Source organism: Pongo pygmaeus, chromosome X, assembly GCF_028885625.2.
Source record: "Pongo pygmaeus isolate AG05252 chromosome X, NHGRI_mPonPyg2-v2.0_pri, whole genome shotgun sequence".
NCBI lineage: Eukaryota > Metazoa > Chordata > Mammalia > Primates > Hominidae > Pongo > Pongo pygmaeus.
The window spans coordinates 31,759,261-31,784,268 of NC_072396.2; the positions used below are offsets into that span (position 1 = coordinate 31,759,261).

Below are 25,008 nucleotides of genomic sequence, written 5' to 3' on the forward strand. Positions count from 1 at the left end.
AGCAACTTCTTGGCAGAAACTTCCATGGCAAAAGTCTCAAAATTTAAATTTTTTTAAAAGATAATTCAACCAGGCAAGAAAAACTGAGATCACATAGATTACTATTTTTAAACCACTGGTTCAGAAAATCCATTTAGTGGGTTGCAACCAGCATTCTGTTTTTAAATAAATAAAACAGAAAAACAGCATGCATTGTATGTAGTATGGAAGTATGTTTCTGATCTTTGTATGCATATGTGACTGTAAATGTGTGTGTGTACATATGGTGGGTGTATATATACATGTGTGTACATAAACACATGTATAATTTATATCTTTACCCCAATTTGTGATGTAAAATGTTTCTCTGATATGGATAACCATCAAAACAGAGTCAAAAAATCACTGTCCTGGATGTCAAAAGTGTTAAAATGACTTTTCAAGGCTCTTCCATTTGAGAGACTTTGTAATCCCAAGATGTTAAGATTCTCAAGAATTTCTGCTTAATATCAGCTGAACACATCTACCAACTGGTAAGATGTTCCCGCCAAAGTTGACGGTATATGTGTGTGTACACACACATATGCCATTTTTCAAAATTTAAAAAAAAACTGCTTTTAGTTGGAAATAAAGCATCCAAAAACCACTTTTTTCAGTGCATCAATAATTGGCCTAATTTTTTACAATAATGAAACTTTTTATCCACTTGAATTCGGGGAGAAAAAGTCCTGTAAGAAAGCCTGAGTTAGCTGAAAGTAGCAAAACGTGAGGAAATGCCAAGATCATGGTATTACAGAATGATTGACCAGATTTTCCAATACCTTAGCTACTCTCTTGTGTTTTTTGTGTATTTAATTGTTTCGTTTTTTAAGAATGTGAATTAATTTTCTCAGGCCACAAGGGTACCACTGAGTAAGCAGGAACTTCAGTTAATGGAATTGGTATCGGACAAGGCTTCCTTATCCTACATTTGAGAACTTAAATCAGCACTTAAGGCCTGAAATTCTTCCGTAAGCACGAATTTAGTAAACACTATCCAGGTGGCCTGAATTGAGTTTCCCAAGTTTCCATACAAGTAAATCAACATCAGAGATACTGACTGCTAAATACCATATCAGAGGAGGTATATTTCTTGTCTTCCAGGAAGCTTCGACACCCATGTGGTATCTAGCTTTAAGGACTCTAAAAGCGGGACGCAGGGAGACGGTGCAAAGGATTTCACCTTACAGCTAATTAGGGTGGACCAGAGACTCAGGTACAAAAAGGAGTCTAGGAAGTCAAGGCTGCCTATGAAGAAGCAGAGTCATGAGCCTTGATGTAGCTTCTTCTCTGCTAACCTCTTGTTTAGATGTAGAAGAAATGCCCAGGGTGCCAACAGGGCAGCCACCAACTTTCCAGAGCAGGTAAGCAAGCTACCAGTTCAAGGGGCCAGGATCATACAGTAATCAATGATTGTATTGTGATTTGAATTTCTTTGGAGTTCTGTATCTGCAGTTGACCGTAAGTACCTTGAAGGCAAGGAATTTGTCATTTCTTCTTTCCATCCCTACTACCTCCACTGGTACGTAGTAGGTGCTAGTAAAAGCAGGCAGGACAAAGTAATGAGAAACGTGAAAGCACCTGATTCTGTCAAGCCTGTGTATGATCTTCTCATTATGAATTATGACATCTAGAAGAAGGAGATACCTAAGATAGTCAGGATGGGGATGCGGGTGGCAGTGGGGGATGTGGAGGTGGGTGGAAGACAGATAAGATTTTTATCTGTTAAAATCAACACATCAGTGGCGCTCAGCAGTGAAAAAGATGGCTGGTGCAGACATTTAAAATTAGCTTCCCCTGACGGTTCCTTAGCAACGCTCTACCAGAACATTATTGCTTTTAATGTGCACTGCACAACGTTTACTTGCACATCAAATAGCTAGGAAATGGCCATTGTTAACTGACACTGAACAAAAAGATAGGAAAAACACACTACACTCAATACACCCTCCTCATTGCCCTTATGGAGAGGAACAAACAGCCCAGATTTCCTGCTGCCCGTCCCTCCCAGGCTACCCATTAGAGGTGCCAATCAATCACTGGCCACAAAGCCTTGTGTTTTCTCCCTTTTGTTTCTCTAGGCTTTTCTTCTATTTGATCACAGGTGACTGCCACCATCCTTTTTATTCGTTGAAGGAAGGCGAGAGAGTGACTTTGTTTTATGTGAGGGCAATAAACCAAATAAATGCCCCCAGAAACGAACAGTAGCAGCAAAATATCATCTTGGATGAAGCAAGACATCTGAAGCTCATGCAAGCCAGTGGGAAAATTCTGCAGGGTAAAATGCTGTTTTTGTATGGGGGTAAAATACGCAAGGCCAAAGTGGTGAAGAAAAAGAAAAATATTAATGTCTTTCTTTGCTAAGCCTGTATTCCCTCTATCGAAGTAAAACATAATAACCAACTACTCTATGAAGATTTAATTGCCCCTATATTTAAATGATGGAGTAAGATACAATTTTTAAATATAAAGGGCATCAGATGGCAAGTCAGAATCTCCACCACTACCGATCAGTAGGGCATGTTCTAGGCCTTGCTGTAGCACGTAGTAGCCATATGTCCCTGGCAAAGGCACTATCAGGGCATTAATTTCCTCGTCTGTAAAAGTCATATAATAATTGCTCTTCAGTAAAGGGCACCTCATAATTAACTCTTCAGACTAATGTGTGAAGCAAGTAAAATACTTGACAAACAGAAGGTGGTATTTTTATTTTTGGAAACATGTTGACCTCACAGGTATTTGAATTCAGAATACTCTAAACCACAAATTCACACTTAAAAATAAAATCTTTTCACCATGGACCCAAATTGCCATTCTGATACCACGTGTTGGCTTCCATATGGAAAATACACACACCAGTTGGGTAGGGAAGCGAGTGGACTGATCCCAGCAAATCTGAGTCCCTTCTAGGTATTGGAGCTTACCTCTTGAACTAGGGAAGGAGTTGTTGAGTTGCTCCATCACCTCCTCTAACCCTGTGCTTGTGTCCTGGGGAGGACTGAGAAGATCATCCTCACCTTAATAAAAGCAAAAACAAACAATGGAAAATTACATTTATACAAAACAGATATTAAAGGGCCATGATTACATTTTTAACACCATTATAAATTCATTTCACTTGCTCATAAATAACAAAAAAAACCCCTCAAGCTTAATAATGAGGAAGTAATTTGTAAAGGGAAGAAGAATTCCATACAGTAGTTTATCTATATCATTACCCTTGGAGAAAAAAAAAAAAAACTGTATATCTTTTTTTTTTTTTTTTTGAGATGAGATGGAGTCTTGCTCTGTCACCCAGGCTGGAGTGCAGTGGTACGATCTTGGCTCACTGCAGCCTCTGCCTCCCAGGTTCAAACGATTCTTCTGCCTCAGCCTCCCAAGTAGCTGGGACTACAGGTGTGCGCCACCACGTCCAGCTAATTTTTGTATTTTTAGTAGAGACAGGGTTTCACCATATTGGCCAGGCTGGTCTCGAACTCCTGACCTCATGATCTGCCCACCTCAGCCTCCCAAAGTGCTGGGATTACAGGCGTGAGCCAACACGCCCGGCCTACTGCGTATCTTTTTAAAAGTTGACTAGAAGAATTACTTGAAATGTGCCCTGCACATAGAAATGATAAATACGTGAGATAATGAATACTCTAAATACCCTGACTTGATCATTACAGATTCTGTGTATGCAACAAAATATCACATGTACTCCGTAAATATGTACAAATATTATACGTCAGTAAAAAACAGGCTGGGGGCGGTCGCTCATGCCTGTAATCCCAGCCCTTTGGGAAGCCGAGGTGGGAGGATTGTTTGCTGCCAGGAATTTGAGAGCAGCTTGGGCAACATAGTGAGACCCTGTCTCTATTTAAAAAAAAAAAAAAAAAAAAAAGTCAATTGAAAAAGGTAAAACTGACAGACTCTCTTTTGTGCCCCATTAACAAATGTGAAACTTTGTTCTATGTAATAAAATAAGTATTACTGCACACTTACAGTGCTGTCTCCTCAACACAAAAGAATAAGAATTGCACACTTTGCAGTCACTTCATGAAGGTAAGAAGGGAGTTGAGACACTGAGGTCTTTTTTTCACTCTTTCTTTTGACATTTAACCAAAAATACAAATGAAACTCAAGTACCTTTAAACTCCAATGTAATAGAAATAAAAATAGTATGTGTCCTATATAGGTAATGAAATATGAATATTCTAAAAACTGTAGATATAGCATATATTGGAGAGTTATGGTCCTTTCCTCTTTGTTACATAGGACTACTTTATCATAATTATGTTTTCGGTTTTATAAAGAAGACATTACAAAAATTTTGACTGTTTATGTGAGGAGAGAATGATGGTCTGGAAGCAAAGAACCCTATGGACGGATGATATTCACTGGGAATGGAAATCTTGTAGATTTTGTGAATCTGTGTCTCTATTGTTTGTTCATGTGTTAAAGAAATACACTTCAAACGGCATTTGCAAGTTAAAGGGAAATTTCTTAGGTGCAAACAAAATTAAACTTTAAAGGTCCTTTGAAACTAATTTTTCATAATATACAATCTTCCAATAGTGAAAATAACTTCTATTCAAGCTCTGTTTGTTTTGCACATTGTCACTTCCATCTAAAACAAGACCTTGCTTTAGCAAGTCAACCATAATGAACTTGCTTAGGGACAACCTCAGGTTTGCATCTGACTTGGAACTGCTTCGGAAGCCAGTGACTAAATGACTTAAATATGCTTCTCATTTCCTTTGGTCTATGCCACTTGGATTTTCATGTATGATTATAATCCTGCATTTATTCTTTTTTTTTTTTAACAGCAGAAGCTAAAAGAATCATTGCCAATGCTAACCAACCATTAAGACAAAATCATATTCTAGGTGGATGTGAGGCTTCATATTTTTATTAGAATGGAGGGATAAGAACGTAAGGTAGATAAAAAGCCTCAGACTACGTGAGCGTCCTGGTAACATACCACAGGAAACCTCTTTGCAATATTAAGTACAGGAAATGGGTGCTGAAGAATTAAGGTCACAAAGCAGAAAAGGAATAGTTACAAACTCTTTCTCTCTTCTCTTTCTCTCTCTCTTCCTCCCCCCTCACACACATGCACTATTTGCTTAAGTTTATGCCTTTAGAAAAAGAAGTGAAATTCAGTATTTTTAGTTTCATTTTTCTTGCGGTTTTAAACTACCATTATCTGGTGAAGATGAAATGAATGAAATACTACCAAGAGGATCAAGATCCTGACAACTGCAGGGCTGATTACATCTCTCTGTTCCATTACTGATGCAAATTTTTGCTGAACTGGGAAACATGAAGCATTTTTAATGGCAGCAAGTCCACTTTAGTGACAGTATGCCTTACCGAATAAATCAGAACCAAGAGAACATCATGAACGACGCTCATGAACATCGATGTTAATATTTCTGACAGCTTAATTACATCATATCGGAGCTCTAGGAACTCAATTGTACTGTGTTAAAATTCAGGTGCAGTTCGATGAAGTGACTGGCATTCCTGTTCCTGAATTATTTCAAAGATCAAATTATAAAGTATAAACCTAATGATGTCAGCCAAGTTTATCTTTCCAGATAAACTCTCTGTGAGTCTTTAATATGAGTGTCCAAGTATAATACAAATGTAAAATTGGCTTATTTGCTTTAATGGAAAACTTTTATAGCAGTGATAATTGTATCCATTCAGACATTTTTTTGAGTGCCTATTACATTCTAGGTAGTATAAAACCAAGTAGAGTATAATCTTCTTTTCTTCTTTTCTCAATATTTTCATGATTTCTCAAGATGGTTTTAACTCATTGCTTTTTTTTTCTTTTTCTTTTTCTTTTGAGATGATGGAGTCTTGCTCTGTCACCCAGGCTGGAGTGCAGTGGTGGAATCTCGGCTAACTGCAACCTCTGCCTCCCGGTTTCAAGCGATTCTCCTGCCTCAGCCACCTGAGTAGCTGGGACTACAGGCGCGTGCCACCACGCCTGGCTAATTTTTTATATTTTTTAGTAGAGACAGGGTTTCACCGTGTTAGCCAGGATAGTCCCAATCTCCTGACCTCGTGATCTGCCTGCCTCAGCCTCCCAAAGTGCTGGGATTACAGGCGTGAGCCACCACGCCCGGGCTCATCTCTTTTTAAGAATCGAAATCAGACATCACATATGTGCATGAGTAGAAGTGAATCAGGTCATTGAAAAATGCTTACTGCCTAATATTTTCTGTGTCAGAATATAGTGTAAAAGTTAAAACAGCTAAATGACACCTGAAGTTAAAGGAACAGCATTGTAATATTTGATACTAACCCAGATTTTTAAAATGCCTTTTAAAAACCACAAAAGTTTAAAAACAGTAAGATTCATTTATTTATTCAAATATTTATTAAAATCCAACTATATATGCCAGGCACTGTTCAAATGGTTGAACAGTGCCTGGCATATTGTTCACTGAAGATATAGCAATAAGCAAACAAACCCCACCCACACACTCTCTCTGTGAAACTCGCATTCTTATGGAGGTACACAGGCTTAACAAGTAAATAAGTAAACTATATAGGTATGTTGAGTGGTGATGAACACTCTGAGGAGAGGGCTAGCAAGGGACAATGAGAGTCACCAGAAAGTGGAGTCTTGGAAGTCCTCATTGATGAGATGCAGTTGAGCAAAAGCTTTAAGAACTGGAGGGTATGAGTTGCACAAGTATTTGAGGGAAAAGTGCTCCAGACAGAAGGACTGGCAAATGCAAAGACTCTGAGAGGAGAGTGTGACTGGCTTCCTCCAGTACAGCAAGAAGTCTAATATAGATAAAGCAGAGTGAACAAGAGCTGGGAAAACAGTACTTCCCTGGCCTGGGAATTTGGATTTGGCCACATAACCTGCTTTGGAAAATGGAATGTAAGCAGGCATGACAAAAGTAGAGGCTTAAAATGTCTTTGAATGGTTGGGGTTGCCCTCTTGTGTTTATGTGCACAAGAAGCATATGGCCCAGGTAGCTTGCTAGCCCAAGAAGAATGAGAGACATGTTGAACAGACCTGAACCCAAACCACAAATTGGTGTCAAGTCCAGCTGAGTGCCAGCAAAAGTTCAGCCAAACAACAGATGCGTGAATGAGAAATATGCAACTTGAGAATTTTGTGGTTATTTGTTATGCAGCAACAGCTGACTGATACACTACTATGGGCATGAAACAAGCCAGATATAATATTTATGGTTTGTCTAATCATATACTATGTAGCTGCAACATAATAGGTGTATTAATCCATTTTCACACTGCTGTAGAGATACTCCCTGAGACTGGGTAATTTATAAAGGAAAGAGGTTTAATTGACTCACAGTTCCAGATGGCTGAGGAGGCCTCAGGAGGCCTCATGATTATAAGTTTAGAATCATGGTGGAAGGCAAAGGGGAAGCAAGGCACCTCTTACATGGCAGCAGGAGAGAGAGAGAGAGAGAGTGAGTTAAGGGGGGAGGTGCCACACACTTTTAAAACCGTCAGCTCTCCTGAGAACTCACTCGCTATCACGAGAACAGCATGGGGGAAAACTTCTTCATGATCCAATCACCTCCCATCAGGTCCCTCCCCTGACACATGGGGATTACAATTCGAGATGAGATTTAGGTGGGAACACAGAGCCAAACCATATTAATAAGCAACCTCAAAATGTTTCTGACTCTAACAATAATACCTGTCATCACAAGCCCCTCATCACCAAAAACAAGACAAAAACACCTTTTCACTTTTTTCACTTATTGAACAAGAAAGTACTTATTGAGTTCCAATTGCACACTAGAGACCTGCACAGCCCTTATCCCTACTTCACGGATTCATTGCCCCTGCTCAAATAGCATCTTGCTAGTGTTTGGGGGATTTTAAACTTAGTTGATGGCAATTCTTTAACACTTAAACTTGACTCTACTCCAAGGTGATTTCCACAAACATGCATAAATAATAGATGTCGGTGTGGATGTGGTGAAAACAGAACACTTTTACACTGCTGGTGGGAACGTAAACTAGGACAACCACTATGGAAAACACTGGAGGCTCCTTAAAGAACTAAAATGTAGAACTACCATTTGATCCAGCAGTCCCATTACTGGATATCTACCCAAAGGAAAGGAAGTCATTATGTGAAAAATATATTTGCACACCAAGATTATAGCAGCGCAATTCATAATTGCAGAAATATGGAACTAGCTTAAATGCCCATCAACCAACGAGTGGATAAAGAAAATACAGTATATAAATGGTGTTTATATATGTGTGTGTATATATATACACACACACACACACACACACACACACACATACATATACCATGGAATATTACTCAGTCATGAAAAGGAATGAAATAATGGCATTCACAGCAACCTGGATGGAGTTGGAGACCATTATTCTAAGTAAAGTAACTCAGGAATAGACAACCAAACATTGTATGTTCTCACTTATAAGTGGGAGCTAAGCTATGCGGATGCAAAGGCATGAGAATGATACAATGGACTCTGGGGACTCGGGGGGAAGGGTGGGAGGGGGGTGAAGGATAAAAGACTACACGTTGGGTACAGTGTACACTGCTCAGGTGATGGATGCACCAAAATGTCAGAAATCACCACCGAAGAACTTATTCATGTAACCAAACACCACCTGGGTTCCCTGAAGACTATTGAAATAATAAAAAGAGAAAAATAATGTTTTTTGGATTATTAGCTATTTAGTCTTCTTGGCTTATCTGATTGTGGTCCAAATAAATCACTGAAACATTTTTTAAAATAAGGAAAGACACAGTCAAAGTTAAATAGTACCATGATATAGCAAAATATGATAGTCTCCTTTAATCACTGCTGAAGTGAAGAAAAAAGAAGTGGGATGACTCAATTTAATCTGAGAAAAAAGAAAAGGAATGCTTTGCCATGGCAAGATATTCTTCAGTCTTCTGAAACATAACGATGGTTTCAGATCCCTTTCTTGAAGGGATGATATCCCATCTGACTCACTTCCCTTTGATTCAAATGCTGATAATGGTTCTATCTGCTTAAAAAGTGATTTTAGCCAGAACCTATGCAGCCTATGCAGAATAGACACAAGAATTACTCCTGTGTTTTTGTCTGAATCTAAACAAATTATTTTCTCTTTTTTTAAAAAGGAGCTGTGTACAAGAAATTATTTTTTCTTATAAAGGGGGCTGTGTATGAACAAATACGCCCACCAACATTTTTCTTTGGATTTTAACCACTTTCCGACTTGATGTGTTATTATCTTAGTACATGTGTATTTCCTGCCTTTCTCCAGTATTTTTTAGAAGAAAAAGCACAATGATTTATCCAATACCCAATATTTGGCTTCAATTAATGTTTTTCCATATGATATTGGACAGATGCTTTCAATTTCACATAAAGTCTGTGTGTAACACCTTTAATATATTATGGTGTACAATGCTGTTGCTGATTATTAGCTGATCAGTTGTGAATTGTGGTGAAAGATACTGAAACTAGTAGCTAAATTTCCTAAACGTGTGGGCTGTTCCATGTGTACACAAGAATGTATTATGCTTGATTTCTAAAATATTAACTCAACAAGCACTTTACTGATTGTTTGTTGCACAGAGTGTCCTCATATAGTAATGACAATGAGCAAGACTTACATCCTGTCCTTAAGGAGCTTAAGTTCTAGGGAGTTGTAGGCAGAAGAAAGAAGTACTATTAACTGTCTGAAAACATGGCTGGGTGTGGTGGCTCATGCCTGTAATCCCAGCACTTTGGGAGGCTGAGGTGGGTGGATTGCTTGAGGTTGGGAGTTCAAGAACAGCCTGGCCAACATGGTGAAACCCTATCTCTACTAAAAATACAAGAAAAAGTAGCCAGGCATGGTGGCGAGCCTGTAATCCCAGCTACTCGGGAGGGTGAGGCAGGAGAATCGCTTGAACCCAGGAGGTGGAGGTTGCAATGAGCCGAGATCGCATCACTGCACTCCAGCCTGGGCAATAAAGCGAGACTCCGTCTCACACAAAAGAAAACAACAACAACAACAAAACCAGAATGATATAATGCATGATTAAGTTCCAAAGGAAAACTCACTGAGTGAAAAGAAAGGATGCTATATTTCAGGTTAAGAACATAATGTACTCAAGGCCAAAGAGCACATTTATTCTGTTGTCAAACAGAAGGCATAAAATGCTTAAAGAGGGGAATAATATGCTATAATTTGAATGGTAGAAGAGGAACTGAAGTATCTGGAAGATAGCTTAGAAAGGGAGAGAGACCAAAGGCAGAGGAACCAATTAGGAAAGTATTCATATTGTCTGTTCAGGTAACACATGATGAGGGCTAAATTTGGGCAGAAGTAGCTGAATTGAAGAATTTTGCTCTTTTTTATAAGTAGCAAAACACACTGACCCTGGTGACTGGATTGATGGTGGTGGAACATAGCTAAGGAAGGCAGGTAAAGGAAGAAGGTATAGAAAATGACTTTTTATAGATTGGGAAATTGGAAGAGATGTTCCAAAGGTTGATCATGATTTCAGATTAGGCTATATTTTTATTTATAATTTTATCCAGAAGATGCTCAGGTGGGAGGTCTGGGCTGGAAATCTTGACTTAAGAGTTGTCAACACAGCAGAAGCCAAAGAATGGAAAGAGCGCCCAGGGAGAGTGAAGAACGGTGAAGGGGATGGAGAATCTTGAGGAAAACCTTGATGTGATGTACTGCGGATACCTTACCTATATGGTAATCTGGCATAAAACATTTAACCTGAACCCAATCACTTGGATACAAGCAGACAAATTCAAATTGGGGGACATTCTACAAAACATCTAGCCCGACCTCTTCTAATAAATATATCAATGTCATGAAAGATTTAAAGAGGCTGGGAAAGTGCTTCAGATTAAAGGAGACTACAGAGACATAACAAAATGCAAAGCTGCACCTTCATTGATCCTGAATGAAAAATATCGCTATAAAGAATATTAACTGGCAGAATTGGATGTATTTGAATTTAAATTCTACATTAGATAACAGTATTGTTTTCTTTGAGCGTGATAATTGTGCTTATGTAAGAATATCTTTCATTTTAGAAGACACATGTTCAAAGTGTTTAGGGGTGAAGTGTTTAGGGGTGAAGTGTTATGTATGAAACCTAACCATTGAGTGGATCAGTGAAAAAAAAAAATCCACAAACTATATACACACATGAATATGATTAAATATGCACATAAAATATAAACACATACAGTATATCAAAATATGTTAACATACACATATACATGTTAATCTAAATGAATATATGCAATCCATTTAACAACACATGAATGTAAAAGTACATAAATAAATAGATATAAAGCAAATGTGGCAAACTGTTGAATTAATTGCAATTTTGCCGTAAGTTTGAAATTGTTCTAAATAAAAACCTAGGGAGCCATTATGTCATAAACCTCAAATGTACATGATAAATCTTTCAAAAAGCGAAGGAACAGTTTAATTTTTAAATAAATAAAATATAAAATGCTTCAAAAAACAGTAATCTGGTGGAAAGTTAGGAGTCATCAGAGATAAGGAGTTGTTTGGACATCATAGATTTGTGTAGGGAGCCCATGAGAGCCAATAGGGGATAAACATTGTTAATTTCTATTTTGTTCTGTATTTGCTTCCTCCAATAGAATGTACGTTTCATTAGCACATCGTCTCAGTAAGAACTGTACAGAATACAAATGGTACATAGAGACTCAGTGATAAGTATTTCATGGCTTGAAGAAATATGTTGACTCTTTAGACACATCACCTAATATGACTTGTCTCATGTTTCACTTAAAAGAAAATCAGTCGTCGGGGTTGTATATTTAAAGAATGCAGCTCTATCCAGAATGTGGTTCAGCAAATCCCGGCCTTATATCTCAAACCTTCAAAGCACGAGTATATACACTGCATTTATTTAAACACCTGTGTGCATCCTTCAAGAAGACGGTAAGGCTTTTTTCCTTTTTAAATGAAGTTAGCTTATGCAGTTTGATATGGTTCGGTTCTGTGTCCCCATCCCAATCTCATGTTGAATTGTAATCCCCATGTGCTGCGGGAGGGGTCTGGCGGGAGGTGACTGGATCATGGGGGCGGTTTACTGCATGCTGTTCTCACGATAGTGAGTTCGCATAAGATCTGATGGTTTAAAAGTGTGGCAGTTCTCCCCTCGCTTTCTCTCTCCTGCCGCTACGTAGCACATGCCTTGCTTCCCCTTCACCTTCCCACATGACTGTAAGTTTCCTGAGGCCTCCCCAGCCTTGGGGAACTGAGTCAATAAACCTCTTTCTTCATAAATTACCCAGTCTCAGGTAGTTCTTTATAGCAGTATGAAAACAGACTAATACACAGTTCAAGAAAAAGTACCTTTGAATTCAGTCTTTTCTTTCAGAGGACAAATTTAACAACACAGCTCATCCATTTTATACCAGCAAGTTATCTCTTAGCTTAACTTAGCCATTGGAATATAGCACTTTTGTCATGGTATTCAGTTCTACCATGATCTTTTTAGCTCCACAGATCATCAGGACCACATCCTAATGTGCACTTTAATTTGGGTGCTTTAACGAGTATGCTGCCTATTCCCTATTGTGAACGGCCTAAATAATGAATGCTTCTAGGCACCCAGGGCTCTGAATCTCACCACTAAAATACGTGACTTAGTTTCATATGCTTTGCTTACTTAAAAAAGGGGGAAAATCCTGAAGTAGAAAAAAAACAAGAGGTACTAAAGCTCAGTTGTTTTCAGAATTTACAGACTTTGCAAATGCATACAATTGTTTTTCATGTAGTCTGTTATCATTTACAATCCCAACAGTTTATTAGCTATATTCAGATCTCAGGTGGAGAGAGAGAACCTGACACAGAGATTGCCTTAAATCATGGAGGTGTAGTAAATTCAGGAAAACAACCTCAAACATATCCTTTTCCTTCTCAAAAAAATCAAAACCTGGCTTTCCTACAAGGTTTGGCTTCTCCAGAGGAGGATGTGCCTCTTCCCACTGCTCCAGGTTCTTGAACTTCATCACATTTATTTCAACCACCCTGTCTCTTTCCTCGGAAATGTTCATCTCCTCAGAGCCCTCATCCATCTTCTTCAACATCTTTTCCATCCTGATCTACCACTGTCGTCACGATAAGGACCTCACCCCTCTGCTGATAAGCTCAGCAACGTTGGTCTCATCAACTCCATGAACTGCACTCCTTACCCCTCAGTGATCTCCAAGTAAAATCTTCAGCAGCTCGCTGGGAGGCACCATGTTAGATGTAGAAATTGCTTGAAAGTATTTTACTTCCATGATATCCAACTTTTGAATTTTCCCGACTGTGATCTCCAAATTTTTCGCCATAAAACTCACCCACACCCCTGACTTTTCCTTTCTGTCCTATCCATTTTGGTTAAGGCACTTTGCCTCCCTTTATTCTACCCTCATGGAAGAGCTCAAGTATGAAATGAATTCCTGAACACATCATCATATCAGGCAATAGAGCTGTAAGTGTACGGAATCAAGGAGTCACAGGTCTTTTCTATTCTGTGAGGTAAGATTGAGAGGACCAAGTATATAACCAGTTTAGGACCCAGGGAAAAGTAAGGATAGAGGATGGAGCTGACTCATACTGGGCCTTTACAGAGAAAGAGAAATGAGGGAGGGGGACCAAGTATTTGTGGCCTTCATAAAACCCTCTATTGTCTAGCCAGACACAGCAGGAAAAACCAATGAGCAGCTGGCTAGGAACCCCTGTCCTAGCCATTCATTACCACTGTAAAATGCCCTACTCTTGTTTTGACCTTTGATCATTTATGCCTCATCAGCTCCACCTTTCTTGGAACCTAGTCCTAGGCAGAGAACATTGCTAAGAATGAGAACAGACCATGTGGACCATTTCCTCAACAAATTCATCCAACTTTTGCCTAAGGCTTCCTTCTTACTTGGTAATGTCTCCAAATTGTCTTCACTTTCCTTAATCCTCATTCATTTTAAGATTACCTAGTCTTTCATTTCATTGAAACAGAAGTTTTCCACCTTCCCTTCTCTTGGCCTAAAATGGTTTCTCAAAATTACCCAATGCATTTACAGTGACCCAATGGACTGCAATTTATTTTAATTTCCATTGAGCTCTCTTTAGCATTTCACCTTTTCGTCACATCTTCCTTGAACCTCCCTACTTATCCATCCTTTACTATCCCATTACCCAAATGGAGGTCTTCCCCAAGGCACTGGATCGAAGCACCTGTGTTATAGATTTTATAGATTTCTCATCTCACACCCTTCAGCAAACAACTCTATGAAACTCATTCTCAAATCTCTCCAGTTTGCCCTCTTACTTCAAGTATAGATGTGTATCTTAATTTCTTTTGGGACATGACTTAGAAGACCTGTCAATTTCTCAAACACATTATGTCCACAATCAAAAGTTTCACTATCTTCTTCCAACCAAATCCTCTCCCTTCATTCCTCTCCTTACAATTTGCAGTCAGTCCCCAGTCCCTGCGAACTCTATTTTTTTTTTTTTTTGAGACAGAGTCTCCCTGTGTCACCCAGGCTGGAGTGCAATGGTGCCATCTTGGCTCACTGCAACCTCCGCCTCCTGGGCTCATGTGATTCTCCTGCCTCATCCTCACGAGTAGCTGGGACTACAGGCGCACACCACCATGCCTGGCTAATTGTTGTATTTTTAGTAGAGACAGGGTTTCACTGTATTGGCGGGGCTGGTCTTCAACTCCTAACCTTGTGATCCGCCCACCTCACCCTCCCAAAGTGCTGGGATTACAGGCGTGAGCCTCCACGCCCAGCCCCCTGGCAAGTCTATTTTTATAGAATAGTCTCACAGTCCTTTCCTCCCACATCTCTCAAGTGCAGGCCCTCGGAACTCACGAATCTTGGCCTTGGCAATTGCCTCCTAACTGGTCTTCTCACCTCTACTAGTTTTCTGTGGGCCAGATAGAGCTGCCAGAATACACCTTTTTAGAATTTTCTTTTTAGACTTTTTTCACCTGGTATATGATTTTCAGCGGCTCCCTGATACCAAAATGAGTCAAACACCTGTGGCCAAATATTCATGTCCCTGTAATATGACTCTACCTTTCTTCAGATAACAAAATCTGAGAGTAGCTAGGACACTTACCCATGGAGTCCGAAGTTTGACTGCCAACCACTCGGAGCAGCATAGGCTGACTGCTGTCGGACCTCTGTAGAGAGGCAGAAGGAGAGGACACCGTTGTGCCATTCACTTTGGCCTCTGCCTGGGGCTAAGTCATCCAAAAGAAAACCGAATTACTTTTCATAATAAACATACAAATGTATACATTTCAAAATATTATAGACACTCAGGACTCATAAATTTTGACCCTTCCTACTTTAGAAGCCCTCCCAAAGATTGTTTAATTTGGGATATTTCAGTGTTGATATAATCCATGGATACTGTCTTTGTATCTGAATTGTGCTCCCTTATAAATTTGAGAAAAAACTTAGAGATACACTGGAATGAGACTATACATCATTACGTTAAATAACTGGAAGATTTAGAAGGTCATGTGAGAACGATGAGACTATGTGAGATCTCCAAACTGTGATGGAAGATTCATATCTTCGTGAAGTATTAAGTAACAAGATAGAGAGAACATAATTGAAAAATTTAAAATTCCCAGAAAGCCAGAACTATGTCCAGGTAGGTCCTCTTACGATGCAGTATCTTGCTAGGTTTTCAATGGAGGCTTAAAGAACTATGTGTTAGGGATTAGGAGAAAAAAAAAACACAAAGGTATACTAGAAAATATAACTAATTGTAAATGAAATATAGTTCCATTTCAAGAAGTGAAATATTCACTTTTAGAGAACTAGTGGAAACCTTTAGGCGTTTTTTCCCCAAGATGTATTTCAAATTGGTCAAGAAAAAACCACTTTGGTAGGAAACAATATTGAACAAATACAAAAAAGACACACTAGTTTTTCTGTCTCCTCTACTTTGATCCTTTGATACTATCACTTTGCAGGCACATACCAAGCACTTAAGAATTGATGCTTGTTGCACCTATAAAAAGTGCTCTCTGAGGTTTAGTTTTAAGAGGGAAAAATGAATGTTTGTAAAAAATCCCATCTCTCTCCTCACTTGCTCCAGCAGCTGCCTTAGCCTATGTAACTGTGACTCCAGCTGTTTATTGTGGTCTTCCAGGATTTGCATCCTGGCTTCCAGGCGGCCTTTGTGTTGACGCAGTAGCTTGGCCTCAGCAATGAGCTCAGCATCCCGGGGACTCTGGGGAGAGGTGGGCATCATTTCAGGAGGGGACGGCAGTGGGGACAGGCCTTTATGTTCGTGCTGCTGCTTTAGACGGTCATATTCTGCTTGCAGATTCCTATTGGCATCAAAGAAGTAAAAAAGAAAAAAAAAAAAAAAAAAGAAAGAGAAAAAGAAGAAAAAAAGTAATTTGAATATCATCACCAAATTTTATATACCATGGTAGATAGATGCATCTGACTGCCACCGAAGAACAGCAAGCAAAAGAGGCACTAATGAATGGTTTTAATGATGACAATCTTACCAGTGCTAAAAGAACAAAACAAAATTTGAAGCTTTTGCCCGGTGTGTGAAGGGAGCCATGCTTTTCAATTTTTTATGTTATACTAAAAGCCTCATGAGTGCTATGTTCAGATAAGTAAGCGGCAAAGGATTTAATCACTTTGTAAATATTTCTTTATAATGTCATGAGATTAAAAATTTTATACCTCTATCAACACTTTGGTTTGCTTTAAACATTAGCAGATATTTTCAACAGAAATGTGTAAGAATGGAGTAAGTATACCCATGTTCCTACCACCTCGCCTTGATAAGTTTATCATTTGCCAAATTTTCTTCAAAAGTTTTTTGAAGAAAGAAAAGTTAACAGCCAAAGCAGAAGCTCCCTCACATGCCCGCCTCAACACCATACCATGCTCTCCTCCCCGCTGCCCTCAAGGAGATAATGCCACACTGAATTTCATGCCCAGTGTGACCATGAATGTATCGACAAATACTAGGTTGAGCTTAAAAAAGATGCTGATGTTTGCCTGTATTTTTCTTTCACCTACAAAAACACCCATTTTATGTGATTCAATCTAATAGCGTTATTTTGCATGTTCTTAAACTTTAAATTTAAGAACTTCATGTTTAAGAATATACATACCATTCTAAGAGTTGCTTTTTGCCTTCAACACCATTTGGGAGATTTCTCCAGGTCGATACATAATAGTTTGCTATTTTAACTGCCATAAGGTATTATTATTCTGTTGCTTGAATATGCCAACATTTTCCTGTCCATGGACATTTAGGTTGTTTCCAACTTTTCTCTATTACAAACAATGATGCAATGAAATTCTTTTTTATACCTGTCTCCTTGGATACCTGTTTAAGAGATTCTTTACAGAATATAGTTTGATGTGGGATTGTTGGAGCTTAGCAACATCTTCAACATTGCTACATGTCACCGAATTGCTCTGGGGGACAAATCGGTGGTCTTACCAATTTACTCTCTCTTCAGTAGTGAATGAGGTTTTCCATTTGGCCCACCTCCTCATCAAATACTTGGTGTTATCAGACATTTAAGTTTTAGTTAACCTGATGGGTGCATTTTAATTTGCACATACATCCCTGATTACTGGCGAGGTTAAACTTCTTCCATGTTAACTGGCTTTTCATGCTTCCTTTACCCATTTTCCTGCTGGATTGTCTTTTTCTTATTAAAGTTTTGGATTATGTTCTAGATGCTAATCCATTGTTAGTTATGTGCATGGCAAATATGATCTCCTACCCTTATGTTAGTGTAGCTTATCTTTAACTTTGCTTATGGCATCCTATGGTATAAAATATGTAAATTTTAACATATCCCTGTATGTTCTCTGCTTTTTATGTTTTGTTCACGAAAATCTTTTCTTACACCTACATTTTAAAGTTTAAAATTTGGTTTTTCACATTTAGGACTTGAATTTACCCAGAATCTATTTTTGTGCTTGCCGTGAACATGCGATCTAATTTTACTTTTCCCCCATGGATAAACTATGAAGCTAGCCTCATTCATTGCATGGTCCATCTATTTCCCACTGATCTCTAACAATGCCTCTGCGAAACATCAAGTGTCCATAAATACACAGGTGTGCTTCTGAGCTCTCTATTCTAGTCTGTGGTTCTATCTGTATATCCCTGTGTCGATCCCACACTCCAGCTTTAAATCAATTGATGTCTGATAGGCCTTCTCAGCCCACTTTGTTTTTTCTCAAAATTGTCTTGACTATTCTGACCCCTTTGATCTTCTCCATGATTTTAGTGTCTGGTTTTCTGATTTTATGAAAATGCTTGTTGAAATTTTGAGTTTGAATTGCATTGAATTCATAGGTTAAACTGGGAAGAACTAAGTTCATAATAATTGAGTCTTCACATCCAAGAATGCAGTGAAGCTCCTTACTTACTATGGTCTCATTTTATGTCCATTAATAATGTTTTACTTGTTACTCTTTTTTTTCCTCTTGCTTTACAGGTTGAATGATTAAGTCATCGATTTTTTATTTTTAATGAACACATGTAGGGTTATACATTTCCTCCTTGGTACCACTTTAATTATATACCAGAAGTTTCTATATACATCACCTGATTCAATTCAGTGCCTCATGTTTTGTAATTCTTACTGTGATTTTTATTTTAACTTAACCCATAGTCATTTAGGAGCACAGTGGTTATATTTCCATTTTCACTTCTTAGTGCATTTCTAATTTAATTGCGTTTCAATCAGAGAACACCTGTATGATACTGAGCCTTTGAAATTTAGCAATACTTCTTTTTGTGACCTAGTTCACAGTCACTTTCTAAAAATGTTCATTGAGTACTTGAAATAATGTGTATTTTTCCACTGGAAAGATGGAGTCTCTAAATACATAGTGTGCTGATTTTGTTGTTAAAGTTGTCTATATCTTTATTAATTTTTGATTATTTGTAGCTATCAATTTTTGTTAGATGCATGTTGAGATATAATTATGGATTTGTTAGTTTCTCCTTTTAATTCTATCAATCATAATTTACTTTATATATTTCTAGACCTATATAGTTAGATGCACAGAAGATCCTCATTGTTCTTGCACTGTTTCTATGTAGTATACTTTTTCTTCCTACTGTTTATTGCCATAAATTTTATTCCATTTAAAGGTTTCTATGGTTATTCCACTTTCTTTTGGTTATATTTGGTTAATTTCCAAATAAATATAAACAGTATTAGCACATGTGAAGGTCCCAAATGCTTTAGGATTTACTGAGAATACAATTCCAATTGAGGACACTTCTGATATTTGATATCCAGTGACTGATTAGAACTCTTGACATCTTTCTTCCAGTTGTGATAAATACCAAAATAAGATGACAGATTTCTGTTGTTCACAGATGATATTTCATCAGGTGAGAGAAATTCCTACCCACAAATGTGGGAGATCTATATCAATAAGAAAAGACATGAAATGTAAGTAGTGAGTAGCCAAGAAGAGTTTTCCCACTGTCCAGTTTGAGAAAGCAAGATCATCTCATGACCAGGTCTGCTAAATATTTTCTGTTGTCCCATACTCGGAATGAACATTCCACAGGGGCCGGCATGTCTTCCAAAATGCTCAGTTTCAAAAGGCTAGATCTCCACACTGAAGCAGAAATAAAACCCTATCTACTCTTGTTTTTTTCTTTGTTTTGTTTTGCTTCATTTTTTTCATTCTACCTAGTACCTAACATTACGAGGTTTCCAGGAATTTATTTAAAGTCATGCAGAAGATCAATGTATGATCTTTTTCATCTACAGAAATAGAATCTCCTATCTGTACTGATTGAAATCCTGTTGCTATCAGTCTTCAAGGGTAGTTCTTTGTATAGTTTATTTCATAGCAATCTGCTTTGACAAAGTAGTGATGAGAAGAGATTCATCGAAGTAAGTATACCTTCAGTCAGATTCTGCACACGGGTCCTCTGGGTGTGCACCAATGTATGTAACTGTCCACATTAATTAAATCTAATTTCTGACAACTTAACTGGCAATCAGTTCAATGTTTCCGTGAACTTGAAGCGGTATCCAATGTTCACAAGGTCTCATTCCATAGGAATTACTTTCTATTTTTCCCTCTTCATTAAAAGAAAACTTCAACAAAATGTTCTAACTGGCAACACTTTTTGTGTAGAATCCTATTTAAATTTTTCTTTCCACCAGATTGGGGCAGCCATGGTGTTCCTTTTGAAAACAGTTTTTAGATATGGACCTCAGGATGGTACAACAGGCCATTACTGTCTTCCCACCTATTTTTCACAAAGGTGCTGACAGGAGACTGCCTTTTCTAGAGAGATCTTCCTTGGTATCTTGATCCTGTGGTTTTAGTTGTCCACAAGGCTCTTCTTTTATGGTTCATTTATAAGGACCCTTGTTCAAGAGGCATGGTTTAGTATATACAACACATGACATTTCTGTTTTGGTGGTTTCCAGTGAAAAACAGAAAAGGCTCATTTTAATCAGCCAAAGCTTCTCAAAGCTGAGCTGTAAAGAATATCAATTGCTCAATGCAGGCCTTTCTTTCCTTCCCAGATGTTTGAAATTTCTCTTGGGAGCACATTTCCTTCAAGACTCACATCCTTCTTCAATTCTGGAAGATTCTTAGCTATTACAGCTTCAAATATTACTTCTCTACCATTTCCTCCATTCTCTTCTTCTGAAACCTCTCAAATAACACTCCTAAATAAACCTCTAAATTCTAGTAAGGTATATTGTAGAGCCTGTGGTCAATTCTCCATTTCTCCTAATTGCTCATTTATATTTCTTATCTTTTTCTGTGAGTGTTGTACACAGTAACATTCTCAGCATCATCTTCTAATTCTCTTGCCTTCTCTGACAGGGCAAAGTCTAGAATTTATCCTGTATATTGAGTTTAGTAACTTCAATGACTAGTTTTTTTGGCAAAGGTATCTTTGTTTTCAAACCTAGTCACATCTCATCCATCTCTGTTTCTTAGTTTCTTGTTATTTCAGTGACTGGTACCCCTTATTTATGCCTTTAAGCATTTTTTTTTTTTTTGAGATGGAGGCTGGAGTGCAGTGGCATGATCTCCGCTCACTGCAACCACCGCCTCCTGGGTTCAAGCGACTCTCCTGCCTCAACCTCCTGAGTAGCTAGGATTACAGGTGCCTGCCACCATGCCCAGCTAATTTTTGTATTTTTAGTAGAGGCAGGGTTTCACCATGTTGGGCAGGCTGGTCTTGAACTCCTGACCTCCGGTGATCCACCCACCTCAGCCTCCGAAAGTGCTGGGATTACAGGCGTCAGCCACTGCACCTGGTCTAAGCATCTTAAATGTAAGTAAAAATCTTCGTTGTACTAGTCTATCATTTTGCTTTCTTCTAGAATTAATTCATCTTTTTTTTGAGATAGGGTCTCACTCTGTTGCCCAGGATGGAGTGCAGTGGCACAATTATGGCTCAATGCAGCCTCAACCTCCTGGGCTCAAGCGATCCTCCTATCTCAGCCTCCTGAGTAGTTGGGACTACAGGCATGTACCACCATGCCCGGCTAATATTTTTTAAATTATTTTTTGTAAAGATGGCACCTCACTACATTGCCCTGGCTAGTCTCAAACTCCTGGGCTCAAGGAGACCTCCCACCTTGGCCTCCCAAAGTGATAGGATTACAGGTGTGAGCCACTGTTCCCAGCCTAATTCACTTTTTGATGTTTAACTTGGGTGGGGTGTGCTATCCCATTTCTTCATGTATTTTGGATCGTGGTTTGGAGACAAACTTTGTCAGGGATGTTTTGCATGTGCGTACATATGCATGTGTATGTTTTCTATTTTTCTCGTGTGTGTGTATTTTCTTTTATATTTTCCTCTCTTTTTAAACTCATTATCTCTCTCTCAGGTGGTTTTATGGCTGCTCCCAGCCATACCCAGGGGCATAGAGTTTAGAGCTACATCTGTTGGTAGTTTGCAGTTCCTACACTGAGTGATACAGAGATATCACTCATTTCGTTGCCAGGCAGTAGGTAGACTGGTTCAGGTCCTGCTTTCAAGGCTGTGATGCTCTCTTTCCCAACTACGAATCTTTGCCTCTTCCCTTGGCTCTATGCATTAGGGCCATAGCTGCATATAAGCTGTAGACCCCTGCAGCAAACTGTTTCTTTTCATGTTGCTTTTAAGTGTGTGTATGTGTCTCTCTCTAGGTGTGTTTTTGTGGGGCTCTGATTTCAAATAGTAATCCTGGCTTTGGGCCACTACCTTGTAAGAAGAATTTTAATCCCTGTTACTACAGCAGGAGCTGAAAGCCCACAAATTCAGCCCCACTTACGACTCACGAAGTCCTGTTTTGCTTTTTTTTTTTTTTTCTTTCACCTTTCTGGTCCACAGAGATGTTTATCTTGCTTTAAAGCCCAGCTATGTCTTCTTCATTTTTCACTCCATATATTATCTACCACTGGATAAATGGCAGGAGCAGAGAAAGATGCCTTCAAGCAAGAGCTAATGTTATCTTAATCAGAAGCCTACCAGGACACATTGATTTTGTAGATGTATAGTCAAGGTTCCCTCAGTATTAATTCAAGCCTTAATTCATCAGGCCAGGATTAAATGAGTCGAACAAGTGCTTTTCTCCTAAACAAACATATGACATACAGAAACCCCTTATTAAGCTCAATAGCAAACTTGATTTTGAGGGACTAGTTTTTCCTCCTGAAGCTCTGAGATAGGACAAGCTGTCATGATAAGGATTCTAAAAGCCAGGAATGGTTAAAAGAGGTATCTTGGCCTGCAACCAAATGAAATAAAGTTTTTTGATTTGAGTCTAAATTCTCTTTTAAGGTATTTCTAAATGTTCATGAGAATTATCAAGAAGAACTGGTGCTCGAGGGTTTGAACTAGAGATGATTTTTACTAAATGTTTTCTAATAAATGCAGTCATAGTCACAGAGCTGTGTTAGGGCATATTTTTGTTAGGGGTTGGGAAATTGAGCCATTTGGTCCTTATCAATTATGCATTTGAATGTTCTTATATTTAAAAACATCTATGCCAATACCTTTTGAGGTATACCATAATGTTAGTTTTGACGCAGTATTAATGTAGGGGAGATCATTCTCATAAATGATCAAGGTTCCCTCAGAATTACTGTTCCAAGGTAAGTTATTCTAATGTTTTTTTTTATTTTTTTATTTTTTATTTTTTGAGACGGAATCTCGCTCTGTCGCCCATGCTGGAGTGCAGTGGTGAGATCTCAGCTCACTGCAAGCTCTGCCTCCCAGGTTCACATTCTCCTGCCTCAGCCTCTGGAGTCACTGGGACTACAGGTGCCTGCCACCACGCCCGGCTTTTTTTTTTTTTGTATTTTTAGTAGAGACAGGGTTTCACCGTGTAAGCCAGGATGGTCTCCATCTCCTGACCTCGTGACCCGCCTGCCTCGGCCTCCCAAAGTGCTGGGATTACAGGCGTGAGCCAACATGCCCAGCCTCTAATGTTTAACAAGTATACAATGTACTCGTTTTAACAGCTGTCAATTATATTATTACCAATACATATTTTGCTTTTCTTGAAGGTGTACACGTACATCTCACCCCTAATGATTCTCTAATTGTTAGAATGTAGTCATGAAGTCATTTCAATACAGATGAATATATATCAGTGATCAGACAACGACTCCACAGAGAATCTATTTACGTTCTTGATTATCTCGTAAATTATATTTCTCTGATAGCTCCCTAAGGAACATTAATTCAAATTCACTACACATGGCTTCTGTCACTACAATTTCTTCCTGTAGCCAGTCATCCTAAAAAAAGTCTTCCATCCAGTATTTCTTATTCTCTATAGAGCTAAGAATCCCCCCATTCTACAAATATGTAGATATATCTGATTAATTTTATGTCATAAAGAATATAAACTGTTGTCTACGTACAAATTTACACTCAAAAAAACTTCCGAACCAACTAATGGACATAAGAGATTAATCAAATTGCCAAGGCTTGTTCCCTTAACTCAACCTGCTGAAAACATGAAAGCAGCTGGCCCTTTTAGCAATGATTTATGAGTGCCTCTCTAGCAATCATAACTATTATGTATGATAAAGAACATTACAACAATCTCTGTGTAATTTAAACTACTTTATAAAGGTCAAATGATTTCAGTGTAAGTCATCTACTCTTTAAATGGAGCCTTCCTATTACGTGTAGTTATATAGTTGTATAATGATATTTATGAAATAAAGAAATGAAGGTCACTTTCCAGTGATCAATGTTTTCTTAACAGTATCATACATTTAACTGTATACCAAAGCATGAGCACACACAGGGCTTATTCTGTAAAGTAGAACAACTACAAAGATTGCCACCTAAAAGGAATAGATCCGACGAAATCTGGCTTTACCCTCATATAATATTAAAAGCAGCTAAATCATATCCACCAATCTAAATTCAGGCAAATGTAGTAAATCATACAGAACTATTACAGCAGCTATAAATGTAGCAAATTAGCAGTTTTTTTTAAATGAAAGACAAATTCTGCAAGCAAGATGAATTTTAAAAACTGGAAATTGCATTGAGCCCTTGAAATTACAATAAAGCTCTGTGCAATGGCTCACACCTGTAATCCCAGCACTTTGGGAGGTTGAGGTGGGAGGATCACTTGGGCTCAGGAGTTCAAGACCAGCCTGGGCAACATAGGGAGACCCACCCCCCCGCCCCATCTTTACAAAAAAAATTGAAAAAAAATTAGCCATATGTCGTGACACATATGTCGTGACACAGCCTGTAGTCTCAGCTACTCAGGAGGAGGAGGCAGAGGTGGGAGGACTGCTTGAGCCTGGGAGGTTGAGGCTGCAGTGAGCCATGATCATGCCACTGCACTCCAACCTGGGTAACAGAGGGAGACTCCATTTAAAAAAAAAAAAAGTGACAATAAAATTTTACAGTACAGCTTTAAACATCTTTATCAAACACAAAGTCAAAAATACCCCTAAACTAGGTGGAAAA

General features: G+C 38.5%; 1 protein-coding gene across 9 annotated transcripts in view; it reads right to left on the reverse strand.

Moving 5' to 3' along the window:
* DMD (dystrophin) overlaps positions 1-25,008 on the reverse strand; it is a 2,105,574-nt gene that overhangs the window by 11,865 nt on the left and 2,068,701 nt on the right. For all 9 annotated transcript variants that reach the window (XM_054470954.2, XM_063660502.1, XM_054470953.2 and 6 more), the window contains 3 exons: positions 16,126-16,369; positions 15,142-15,265; positions 2,943-3,035 (listed from right to left, as the gene is read on the reverse strand). In XM_054470954.2, the coding sequence (XP_054326929.1) occupies positions 2,943-3,035; positions 15,142-15,265; positions 16,126-16,369 (461 nt within the window). The remainder of the gene's footprint in view (positions 1-2,942; positions 3,036-15,141; positions 15,266-16,125; positions 16,370-25,008) is intronic.